Raw genomic sequence first — 13,311 nt, forward strand, 5'->3', positions numbered from 1 at the left:
CGTTGCCGGTCCTGGTCCGGTACGGGCACAACACTGAGGGTTGCGGTTCGTTGCCGGACACGAAAAAAGACAAAAAAAAAAGGTCCACGCCCAGAAAAGTGAGAAGGAATGATGAAAAGAAACCATGTCTCGGGCCGGCCCGGTGGCGCACTGCTACAGTGCGCCACTTGGGAGTGCAGTGGCGCTCCCGCTGAGGGTTCGGATCCCACATACAGACCGGTTCCGCTCACTGGCTGAGCGAGGTGCGGACGCAACACCGAGGGTTGCGATCCCGTTGCCGGTCCCGGTCCCGTATGGGCGCGACACTGAGGGTTGCGATCCGTTGCCGGACATGAAAAAAAGACAAAAAAAAAAAAAGAAAGAAAGAAACCATGTCCCAATTCAGCAGGTCATAGAGGAACTGGGAACTTTAAATGGCAACTCCATTGGGTGACAGCCCTGAGGAAAAATATGAATCGTCGTCTCAAAGACAATAAAAAGGAACTCACCTCCTCCCATCTATTACACTCTCCTCCATTCTTAGAGACTAAGGTTCTCATCTTCCTTTATGTTCTTCTTCTAGGGATCCTTTTCCTTTTCTGCTCTGCCCCTTTTCTATTAATAAGTCTAATCAAAACTTTTTTGTATGATAATTCTGTTCTTAAGAACTGTCATTCCCTTCAATGACAAAATGCAGTTTGGTTAACCCACTAGTTCATTCATCTACTCTCACATAGTTTTTGTGTTTCTATGTGTTGGGAAATATAAAAATCAAATAAATCAGCACTATCCCACTTTCAGGAATGATGGAAATGACAGATTATGACTGTCTTAAACTTTTATTCATTGTCTGTGCTGTACTCTTTGGTAGCCACTGCTCACATGGGGCTATTGAGCACTTAAAATGTGACTAGCACAACTGAGGAACTGAATTTTTTAAATTTTAATTCTTCTAAATTTTAAAATTTTACATTTAAACTATTGGGGAATTATCAGGGAATCTGTATCTCTTGGAGAGATAAGACACAGGCACTGATATATAACTTATATGTGTTCCAAGGTGCTTAAGTACCATTTGGAGAAGTCCTTCCCTCATCCCTCAAAATAATATGCTTTCTGAACAATAAATTATCATATCCCCTTTAAGCAGTTACTCCATGTCCCTATCACCTAATGTAGATATTTACATCCTCTGACTAGACTAGCTGGAGTGTAAAAGTACCACTTAAGGATAATCCAACTAACTCAATACTCTGTCCAAGGGACCACTGACTTTTTCTGCTTTGTTCATCACTGTGACCTGAGCTCCAGGAAAAGGACCAGGTACAAAGGAAGCATTTGTTAAATGAATGAATTGACTCATTGTAAGCCTGTTTCATAGGTCCCTCTGCATAATATAAAGTTCTAAAAGTTTATGGTAGACATCCTGGTTTTCAATTAATCCTTCACACTTGTCTAGGGAAACTGAAATGACATGTGCATGCCCCACATCCAACCAATCCAATATTAACCCTTTCCCACCAACCGCCTCTTATGTGATTTTCATTCACAGATGCATTCCAGACACCAATTATCTGTTTTAAAAATTCACAGCACTTATATCCTACATTTAAATGAACTCAGGCTTCTTTCAGTCATTTAATTGACACAATAGAGCAATTGCTGTATGTCGTTAGGTTAACATCAGATTATATGCCTCTGTATCAAAGCATATATTTAGTTAGGCTGAGTTTACCACGCTCTCAGACTCTGCATTTATACATTTTCCCTCAGTATGTACTTCTCAGCCATATAATGAACTACAAATTTTTGCTCTTCCCTTTTTCACATAGAACGTTCTTAGTTTTTCCCTACGGGTTTTCTGTGACATAAAGTAAGATGCAATTGATCACTGAAGGCACAACCACATTCACTGCATTCATAGGGTTTCTCTCCTGTGCAAATCCTCTGTTAATTCCTGAGGGTACACACCTGGCCACAGGCTGCCCCACAATGACTATGTTCCTATTTGCTAGGAAGCCACTGATGTTTAATGATGTTTGAGGGGCTACAGAAGGCATTTGCATAGTCACCATGTTAAGAGGGTTTTTGTCCTGCATGACATCACTCATATGTAATGATCTGTGACTCTCTGCAGGAGGATTTTCCGCCTTGACTGAATCTCCCCACTTTTCCCTTGTGTGTATTCTCTTATGCTTACCAAGGCAAGACATGTATGCAAAAGATTTCCCACACTCATTGCAGACATAGGGTCTCTCTCCTGTATGAGTTCTTTGATGGACAATGAGCTTTTCCTTCATAGCAAAGGCTTTCCCACATTCACAGCATTCAAAGGGTTTCTCTCCTGTGTGAATTCTTTGATGTTTAATGAGACCAGACTTCTGAGAACAGGATTTTCCACATTCATTGCACACATAAGGTGTCTTTCCCGTGTGAAATCTCTGATGTGCTATGAGGCATGTCTTCTGGATAAAGCCTTTTCCACATTCACTGCATATATAAGGTTTCTCACCTGTATGAATTCGCTGATGTACAATGAGATTTCCTTTCTGAATGAAGCCTTTTCCACATTCACTGCATATATATGGTTTCTCTCCTGTATGAGTTTTCTGATGCATATTGAGCCGTGATTTCTTGAGAAAAGCTTTGCCACATTCACTGCATTCATAAGGTTTTTCTCCAGTATGAGTTCTCTGATGTTCAGTGAGCATGAACTTTCTGGAGAATGCTTTCTCACACAGACTACATCTATGGGGTTTCTCTCCAGTATGAATGATCTGGTGATCAGTGAGCCAAGATTTCTTACTGAAGGCTTTTCCACATTCACTGCATATGTGAGGTTTCTCTATTTTTTTAGTTTTCTGATGCTTCGGACTGATGAATCGGGACTTACTGCTGATGGGTTTTTGACTTGTAGGAGAATTAACTTCAGTATGAAATTGTTCATGGTTAGCATGGAGAAAGGAGTCCCCATTTCTAGTTAACTCAGTAGGATTCTTTATTTTATAGCTTCTACTTTCGTTAACTGAAGTTGGGTTTGATTTCACACTTTTTCCATGTACGTCAAAAATATCATGATTCTGGCTTAACAGACACTGAGTTTTGCTTTGATGCATAATATTTTCAAATGCATTATGGTTTTGCCATTGTTCCACTCTGTTTACCATGCTTTCGTTTTGTAAGTGCTCTGGCAGATGATCATCAACTTTCCAGACTTCTAGGAAAGAAAAGAAAAGTGAGCTTTCCATTATGTTGATTTGGAATAAAGATATTTTTTAAAAATGCCTTGATGTGAGATGTCTCTTTAGTGATAACCCTGACATAAGAGTGAATAAAACTCCAAGTTTAATGTTCCTTTACACACTGTAAAAAAACAATAACATAACAAACCAAAAGGTACAAGCAGTTAGAGCAAAAACAAGGTTAGATAATACATAATGAATACACATTTGGTTGCTTTTTAAGATAGGCCTTACAAAACATGTGGAGACTGGAAAATACAAGCAGTTCACTGTGGGCAGCAGACCAGAAGCTGGAGGGTAACCTCATCCAAAGGGACAGATTTGTTCATTCCACAAATCCTTACTGAATAACTCCTATGTACCAGACACAGTGTTAGTGTTGGGGATACACAAATATAGGCTCCTTGTGTTCACAGAGCCTACATTGTAGTTTGGTAAAACCAATTAAAAGCACAAAATAAAGACACAAGGAAAGCAACTGTAGAATGTGCAAAGTGGTTTAAAGGAGCCGTGGAGATGGAAAGAAGTGGAGGAAATGAGTTTACATTTTTAGAAGACAATGCTCACTGAAAGATTCACTGTTGTGGTTGGCATGGAGGAAAGTACAGAAAATGAAGAATCAGGCAATACTCAAGGATTTGGTCTGAGCCACTGGGTTAGTAACACCTTTTAATGAGATAAGGAAAATCACTAAGATACAAAAGGTGGGGGAAATCAAGTGTTCATTCTGAAGCACATCAACTTTAGGGTGGTCATTACATACCCACTTGTAGACATCTGAGGGATATACAAATCTTGAGAAAAGCCTGGACTGGAGATATCAATTTGGAAAACTTTAGTAACTAAATATCATTTAAGGACAGAGAACAAGAGAAGATCACATTCAGAGAACATGCAGATTAAAAGAAGATGAAGGCACAGGGCCAAAGTTTCAGTCATTCTATCATTTAGAGTATGGAAATTGAAAAAAGTCCAGAGGGAAACCAAATGTTAACCATCCTGACCAGGGACATTAGTAGACACTGGTGATTAGAACTACTATCCCAGATGGGCAAGTAAGAATGTTCGATATGCTGTATTTTGAGTTAACTATGGTAGACACTTGAGTACTGATCCTGTTCCTAAAATTTGCCCCCATTCTTCTTTTGGAAGACCACCATCAAACCAACTTTCTCAAAGCACTAATCTCATATTTATTGGAAACCTCCTGTAGTCAACACTCTAACCATTAGTTGAACTGTAACATTCTCCTTTATTCCCACAGAAAGAGGGAAGCAATTGGGGCCGGCCCATGGCTCACTTGGAAGAGTGCGGTGCTGATATCACCAAGGCAATGGGTTTGGATCCCATATAGGGATGGCCGGTTGGCTCACTGGGTGAGCGTGGTGCTGACAACACCAAGTCAAGGGTTAAGATCCCCTTACCAGTTATCCTTTAAAAAAAAAAAGAAGAAAGAGGGAAGCAATTGGGGCTGGCCCATGGCTCACTTGGAAGAGTGCGGTGCTGATATCACCAAGGCAATGGGTTTGGATCCCATATAGGGATGGCCGGTTGGCTCACTGGGTGAGCGTGGTGCTGACAACACCAAGTCAAGGGTTAAGATCCCCTTACCAGTTATCCTTTAAAAAAAAAAAAGAAGAAAGAGGGAAGCAATGATCCTTAGGGAATATTACAGCCAGGCAATGGAGCACATGTCCTCCAGAAGCAGATGAACTGCTGCACTGGCTGTAGGAACTGTCACCTTTTTCTTCATGCTGTTCCCGGACAGATACAGATTCTTCCCATTTCAGTTTGTCTCTTCTACTGATCCCTCATTTTGCCACTAATGCCATAGTCTTCCATAATTCTACACTTATGTCTTCGTTGGTATCAATTAAGGGGCCCAAAAGGACCACTTTCTCCTTCTGGATCAAGAGTTGTGGCAGTTTTATCTTCAACTTTAAGTAGAACATCTGGCTGTATGTTTTTGCCACACATCTGCCACCCAGGTGAAAGGTAAGACAGGAAAGATCTTACCTTAGCAGAAAAGGGAAGCTAGAAAAATACAAAACATACCTACAACTCCACCATCCCACTAAATTAGATACACATAAAGTCCACAACACTCGGAATGACAATAAGAGTTTACACTACCATCAGTCCCCAATTTACCCAAATTCCCAGTGCTAACAAGGTATCAGTGAAACTTCTGACCTAACCATTGCTCTTTCTCAGCCTACTTTACTAGCTACTAATCAGTCCGATTCCTAATTGTCTAAGGCTCTCCTTTCATTATCTCTTTGCTTCACTCTCTAGAAGATCTTATCCAGTCGAAATTTCTATCTCCAGACCTAACCTCTCCCTGACTTCTCAGGTATATCCAAATGCAGCAGAGCTCCACTTAGACACTAACAACCACATCTAACTTACTGTCTCCAAAACAGAGCTCGACTTCCCAACTCAAACCTCCTCCTCCACGTATCTCCATCACAGTAAATGGCAACTCCACTTTTCTTGTTATGCATGCCAAAACTGGTCAGCATCACCCTTCATCTGTTTCATTCTCTCACATCCTGTATCTACCCACCTCAATGGTAATTCCAACCTGTCCTCCTTTATAAATCTGCTTCTCTCACACCCTGTATCTATCTACCTCACTGGTAATTCCTACCTGCTCTCCTTCATAAATATACCCAGACTCCAACCAGCATCCACCCCCTCCACCCAAGTCAACTCGAGTCACTCTCTCTCTCATACTACAGCAGTAGTCCCAACCCCATGACTTCCTCCTCTGCCTGCTCTTGTGTACTTTCTACATAGTGGCCAAAGTGATTCTTTAAACAAATTACATGTCACTCCTCCTCTCAAAACTCCCTAATGTTTTCTCATCTCATTAGCAAGGTCTTGAAATGTCCTCGAACAGCCCATGTGACCTTCCTACCCCTACCCTCAGCTCCAGTCACTTGGCTCTTGTTCACTCTGCTTTATACACATAGGCTACCTAAAGTCCCTCAGACACACTACTGCCTCAAGCCTTGGAACTCTCCCTTGTTTCAGTTTAGATCACTACTCATCCAGGTAGCCTACTCACATCTCTCATCTACCTGCTCAAATGCATTCTTAGGAAAAAAGCATTTCTATTCCTGAAAGCACAGTGCCAAGGCCAAGAACCCAGCATTCATTTATGTTGCTTTAGTGTCCCTTACAGCAATTTTCACCCCCAAATCTATACCATCATTATTCATCGATTTCATCTTATCACACTCCATATTTACTTAAATGACAAATCCCATCTGCCCTCCTTTATAAGCATATCCAGAACCTGATCAACACTCATCCCTCCACCCGTGCAGAAGCCAATCATTCTCTCTGTTTTCTGGAATACAGCAGCCTCCCACTTGGCTTTCCTGCTTGGACCCCTGTCTGCTACTGTCTACTTTCTACACAGTAGCCAGTGATACTTTTAAAATATAAATTATTTCATATCATTCCAGTACTCAAGATCTTGTCGTGTTTTCTCATCTTGTTAGGAACAAAATCACTCTTCCTTAAAATGGATTACCAAGTCCTACATGACCGACTTTACTCTCCCCCAACTGCAGCTGCCGCTTCTTAGACCTTTTTCCCAACCACGTTCCCAACAGCACACTCTACTCAATCCATGTGGGTTCCTTAGTTTCTCAATCACAGTCCTGCCTTGAGCTTGTAAACTTGCTATCCTCTCTATGTGGAATGCTCCTAACCCTGCAGCCTACTAACTGCCCTCATGTCTTGGCTCCAAGGCACCTTATCAGAGATTTGTTCCCTTTCCCAAAAAAATAGCCCAGCCCTGGCATGTACTGGTCAATGATGCTGCCTTATTTTATGTGTCCTCCTCTTACAATGAAAGCTTTTGCCCATTGTTTGTTACGTTGTTGCTCACTGCCGATACTCTCTATCAAAAAAATAATTTTTAAAGGAATGAATCAAGGAAGTAATCACATGTATGAAAAACACTGGGGAGTTTAGGAAAGAAGATGGAAATCTCTGTGGGAGCAAGATGATACCATACCATGGAGATCACAGAAACAAGAAGAAATTCAATGTCATAAGACAAGTAACATGGTTAACTGGGACTTAGTGTCATCAGAATATGTTGGAAAAAACAAAAAGAAATGCAATGGTAACATCTACAATGAACTAGAAGAAAATTCATAATTAGCAAACACACAAAGGAACACATAGAAGTAGACATGAGTTATGACCCAGTTTAAGCTGAACATGAGAAAGTAGTATGTTAAAAGTATCTTTTCTAGTTAAAAATTCATCATGAACAGCAGAGACCTTTAAAGAGAGCTCTGCAGGTAGGGAACATCTGAGGTAAAGCCAGGATGGCCAGGATTTAGGATATGCAGGAGTAAAAGGAGAACCTAAACTTAGAGGGGTTTTCTTGGAGGAAAGATGACTCTAGTTCCTTGCACTTCCTTGGAACTCATGCGAGAGGTGCCATCAAGATCAGTAAATTATATAGGACTAAATAAAGTCTGTGTTAGATAACATTAGGGCGATGTCAGTTTGCTAATCTCCTCCAGGGAACAGAAGGAGCTTAATTTATTAGAATGAAGGAAACTATGATGAGTGAGGAGAACAGATGTCAAAATAAAAAACGGACACTTCAGAGAACCTCAGAGTGAGGAAAAAGAGAAGAAAGGAAGCAAAGGCGCAGCAAAAGGCCAGTTTGCCTTGGGGATGCAGCAGCCAGGACAAGGTGGATGTTAGGAAGGGAAATCAACATTACTCAGTGACAGAAAGGTACAGTAGTCAGAAGACAGTGAAGAATTCAGAGTTTTCTCTTTGGAGAGTGGCCTCGAAGGTGAAATTTCATAGCAAAGGAGGTGGAAGGTTATGAACAAGGGAAATACTGGGGAATATAGGAAGAAGAAAATAATACAAACAAACAAAAAACCAAGATGTAAAAACTAAAGAGGGATCAGATCCCAGAGGAGATAAAGGAGTATATTTTTCTCCAAATTCCTACAAAGAAAAAGAGGTCTCGTATTGAGAGATAGATCCATGGAGATACTGTTTACATATCCTCAACCCCCCTTCACAGCTGTGATGCCCTCTCCGACCAACTAGACTATGCCTTCCACAGCCTTCCCCCTTGCTGGTTCTCTCACTCACCTGAATGAGTTTGACTATGGATTTCATCTTCTATTGTCCATGGTTCTCCTCGTTCCAGCTTGGAGAGTGCATGTGGCATGCTGGCCTGATACCCTGGTTCATGGGAAATGACAAAAGACTTAGACACACTGAATTAGGTTTGGGATCTATAAAGACCACAGACTGTTACATCGGAGGACAAAACAATTTTCACACCTACAAAGTAAAGGGTTTTCTCTCAGGAGAATGGAGAATACACCCACTTATCTGGAACCAGGAATGGGATGGAGAATCAAACACTTCAGAGCACCACAGGTGCTCCAAAGCTTTCAGAAGCTAAGAAAAGGCCACTGAGGCCACTGACTGGGTACCCTCTGGGTGACAAAGAGCAGTTGTCCTCACCCAGTGACACCAGGTTGCTGTAGTTCTCCAACAGCACATCCCGGTACAGGTCCTTCTGAGCAGGGCCCAGGAGCTGCCACTCCTCCCAGGTGAACTCCACAGCCACATCCTCCAGTGTCAGTGATTCCTGTAATAACACGGTCCTGTTTAATGAATTGATTTCGTTTTCATGATACAGAAGAAATATTAAAGTTTTTTCTGCTCATTTCCACTATATAGGTTGCATCTATATGCCCAGAGGCTTTTTCTAAACATTGTGGAAGTAAGATCCTAATAAAATATTCTGTAATAATACATTCAGTCATCCATCCATTCATCCAATCAGAAGTTTCTATAATGTGTAGAAGTTAAATCTTGTTAACCTAGAAACATCATATTCATATATTTTATACATACATACCTATATATGACAGAAAAAAGACATATACAGTTGTCCCTTACCCGTGGGGGACTGGTTCCAGGACCTACAACGGATACATACCAAAATCTGCAGATGTTCAAGTCCCTGATATAAAATGGCATAGTATTTGCATGTAACCTATGCACATCCTCCTGTATAAGTTAAATCATCTCTGGGTTACTTATACAATGTAAATGCTATGTAAACAGTCGCTATACTGTACTGTTTAAGGAATAATGGCAAGAAAAAAGTCATAGACTCATTTTTTTTTCCAAATATTTTTAATTTGGATGTGGAACCCATGGATACAGAGGGCCAATGTACATATTTATACATATACACACACATACATATATGTACACATATCTCACAAGTCTAAGCCTCTGATCAGCTACAAATCTGGGGTTCCCATAACCCATCCTTGAGTTTGATAATTTACTACAAAAGCTCATAAAACTCAGAAAAACCAGTTTATAATAAAGGATACAACTCTTATCAGGAACACCCTCATGGAGGAGATGTACAGGAGATGCACAGTAGAGCTTCCATGCCTGTCCAGAAGCACCACCCTCCCAGCACCTCAATGTGTTCACCAACCCAGAAGTTCTCCAAACCCTTCACTTTGTGTTTTTATGGAGGCTTCTTTACATAGACATGATTGATTAAATCACTGTAGCCCTTGGGCAACACATCCCAGCTCTGAAGGCCATCTGGGATTGAAAGGCATGACTAGCAAGGAACTTTCAACTTTCAGTCCCACAATAGTGACAATCATGACTGCTTGTCAATGAACTGCCAATCTCTGTCTCATGATATCTTTAAAGGGTACTGCTGGGTGGGAAATTTAGTCAGTAAAACACCAGAGAACAACAGAAAGGATTATCTATCCTCATTTTATTGTACAGGCCAGTGAATAGACTTGGTAGATACAAATGCTTAAGCCTGGTCACTTTACCCATTCTAAATTATTCATGTGAGATAGATATCTATCCATTTGGAGAAAAAGGATAGGACTAAAGTTAGTTCTACCTCACTCTGCACTCAAGAATAATTTACTAATAATCAAAATAGAAAAATAATAATTTACTATATGAAAGACCTAAGGCAGGCAGATTCTAAGACAGCTCAAAGAACCTCATCCTCCCAGTAATCACAACTTTCAGCAGTTCTCTCTCCTTGAGCATGGAATGGCCTAATGATTTATTTATATCCAACAGAATATGGCAAAGGTGTTGGAATGTCACTTCCATAATTAGGCCATATAAGATGTGTTAAAGGAAAAAATTATTCAACAATACCTGTTAAAGCACAGTGAGAAAGACTTTATTCAGGACCACAGTAATAGGCATACGGATCACAGAAATGGGATTTTGCAGTGGGGGAGAAAGATTGGGCTCAACTTTACACACAGCACAGCCAATTGTGTTGGGCCTGCTCCTTGGCTATAAATTCCTACCTGGGGGAAGGTGGAGGATAAAGGAACCTGATCAGATATTGAGGGTAGGGGTCCTTGTTAAACTGACTTAGCAAGGTTCTTTGTTCTGTCAAGCAAAGAATCTTTGTCAGACGTTAGTTTGTTTTAGTGGCTTTGATGAAGCAAGTTCCCATGTTAGAGGAAACCCTCCAGAAACTGAGGGATGCCACTGGCCAATAAACTTCAAGTACCTGAGCCCTTCAGTCCAACCTTCATAGAACTGAATCCTACCAACCAACAGATCCTTCCTATTTGAGACTGAGATACCCAGACTGCAGCCTTGTGTGACGGTATGAAGCAGTGCACTAAGCTACGATTTGCCTAGATTCCTGACAACAGAAACTGGGAGATAGTGTGTTTTGCTTTAAGCTGCTAAAATTTGGGAATAATTTTCAAAGCAGCAATAGACAACAAATGCAAGACCTAAACATTAAAAAATATACATATATATATAGAGAGAGAAAGAACATATTTATGACACAAATCAAAAGCCAGAAATGAAAACACTGATAACAACTTTGTGACAAAATTTTAACCAAAAATTAAACCTTTTGGGCTGGCTGGGTAGCTCAGTTGGTTAGAGTGTGGTCTTATAACACCAAGGTCAAGGGTTCAGATCCCCATACCAGCCAGCTGCCAAAAAATAAATAAACTTAAAAAAATTAAAAAATTTAAATTCCTGGGCCGGCCCCGTGGCTCACTCGGGAGAGTGCGGTGCTGACAACACCAAGGCCGTGGGTTCGGATCCCATATAGGGATGGCCGGTTTGCTCACTGGGTGAGCGTGGTGCTGACAACACCAAGTCAAGGGTTAAGATCCCCTTACCGATCATCTTTTGGAAAAAAAAAAAATTTAAATTCCTACATAGAAACAGATGACAGTCTGGAAAAAATATTTGCAACATGTGAAAGAAAGGATCAGTATAAAGTAGAAAGACAAAGCAAATTTTTTAAATGAGCCAAAGATAAGGACAGGTATTTCAGAGAACAAATAGTTTAACTAAACAAGAAAGCCATGAGAAAGACTTCAATCTTACCAGTAATTAGGAAAATGCAAAAGAAAGCAAGGCAAAAGAATATGTGACCCTTTACATTGCTGAAATTTGATACCATCATAATAACAAGCACTAGAAAGATTAGAGACACTGAAGGCTCTTACCAATTACCAACTATGGGCCAGGTACTCTTCTGAATGCTTTATATGGATTAACACATTTTATCCCCATAATACCTCATGAGGTAGGATCCACTATCACCAATTCATTATAAACATGAAAAAACTCAGGTGTAGAACAGCTAAGTGATATGTGCTAGGTCACAGAGCTAGCAAGAGACCCAGAGCTAACACTTTTAAACATTATGTTACAATGCCCATAAACTGGAATGGTCACTCTGGACAGCAATTAGAGATATCCATTAAAATCTGAAATAAAAAAGAAAGATACAAACAAACAAAAGATAAAATGTGAAATGAGCACACTCAGCAATTGGGTTCTCAGTAGCCATCTTCAGAAACAAGTTCACAAAAAGGCATTAACAAGGATCTGCACTGTTGCATGGTTTGTAATAAAAAAAATTACTAAAATGTTCATCAATAGAGGAAAGAGTTAAATTACAGGACACACATCACTTAGAGGACAGTTATGAGGTCAAAAAGAAGAAGGTAGGTTGGCATGCACTAACATATAAAGAATGCAGATACTTTAAAGGGAAAAAACAAATACAATAACTATTAGTATGATTCCTTTTGAAATAACAACAAAAGCAAACAACAACAACAAACTTTGCTTACTCTGAAAACAATCTGGAGCATGTAGAACTGATAACCCCAGTTCCTTTTGGAGAAAGGTCATGTACTAAGTGTACTGGTCAAGGAGTCTTGATTTTAACAATGATGCTTAGATCTTTTTTTTTTTTTACATTGACTACATTTCTTTTGTTTATGAATAATATATTTTTTTTACTTTTTAAGAAAATTATCATACACAGTTGTAAAAAATAATACAAAGAGCACACATACCCTTCACTCAGTTTCTCCTAATGGTAACATCTTGTATAACTATAAAACAATTATCACGAACAGGCAGTTGACACTGATACAATTCTTATTCAGATTTACTAGATTACATGCCCTCATTTGTGTGGGTGTGTGTTTACTTAACCCTGTGCAATTAAATCATGTGTAAATTCATGTGACCATCACCAAAATCAAGACACACAGCAGGGGAGGCAGAAGCTCAACAGAAACCACACCCCCTGCAGTGCTGGCACGCAACCCAGCAAGTAGGCCTCACTGCGACCACCCAACTCCATCCCCAGCCTGGCTGAGTACACAAAGAGCAGGGAGACGTCCAGCAGAGAAGGCAGAAGCTCCACAGAGACCACATACCCTGCGGTGCCAGCACACAACCCAGCAGGTAGGCCTCACGACTGCCACCCAACTCCATCCCCAGCCCGGCCGAGTGCATGCTGATGAGAGAAGTGGCTCCCCAGAGAGTCCCAAGACCCTAGGCAACCACACACACAAGGCACTAGTGGCCAACTGAGCAGACACTGAGGTAGCCATACCAACTTGGCAGCACCAGCAGCATACTACCCAGACAATAGTTTAAAACCAGTGGACTGTGAAACCCCCTGTCACAATGACTAAACATCAAAGGAAAGATACCAGAAATATGAAAAATCAAGAAAGTA

At 40.5% G+C, this 13,311-nt stretch overlaps 1 protein-coding gene across 1 annotated transcript in view; it reads right to left on the bottom strand.

Annotated features, from left to right (window-relative positions):
* Positions 1-1,604: 1,604 nt before the first annotated feature.
* The window catches only part of LOC103603763 (zinc finger protein 350-like), a 21,912-nt gene continuing 10,205 nt past the window's right edge, over positions 1,605-13,311 (bottom strand). Inside the window, exons 2-4 of the mRNA XM_008588341.1 lie at positions 8,745-8,871; positions 8,364-8,456; positions 1,605-3,196 (exon numbers count right to left, since the gene is read on the bottom strand). Coding sequence (XP_008586563.1) covers positions 1,830-3,196; positions 8,364-8,456; positions 8,745-8,871 — 1,587 coding nt within the window. The 3' untranslated portion in view covers positions 1,605-1,829. The remainder of the gene's footprint in view (positions 3,197-8,363; positions 8,457-8,744; positions 8,872-13,311) is intronic.

This window comes from Galeopterus variegatus, unplaced genomic scaffold (assembly GCF_000696425.1).
Source record: "Galeopterus variegatus unplaced genomic scaffold, G_variegatus-3.0.2 Scaffold4780, whole genome shotgun sequence".
In the NCBI taxonomy this organism is placed as follows: Eukaryota; Metazoa; Chordata; class Mammalia; order Dermoptera; family Cynocephalidae; genus Galeopterus; species Galeopterus variegatus.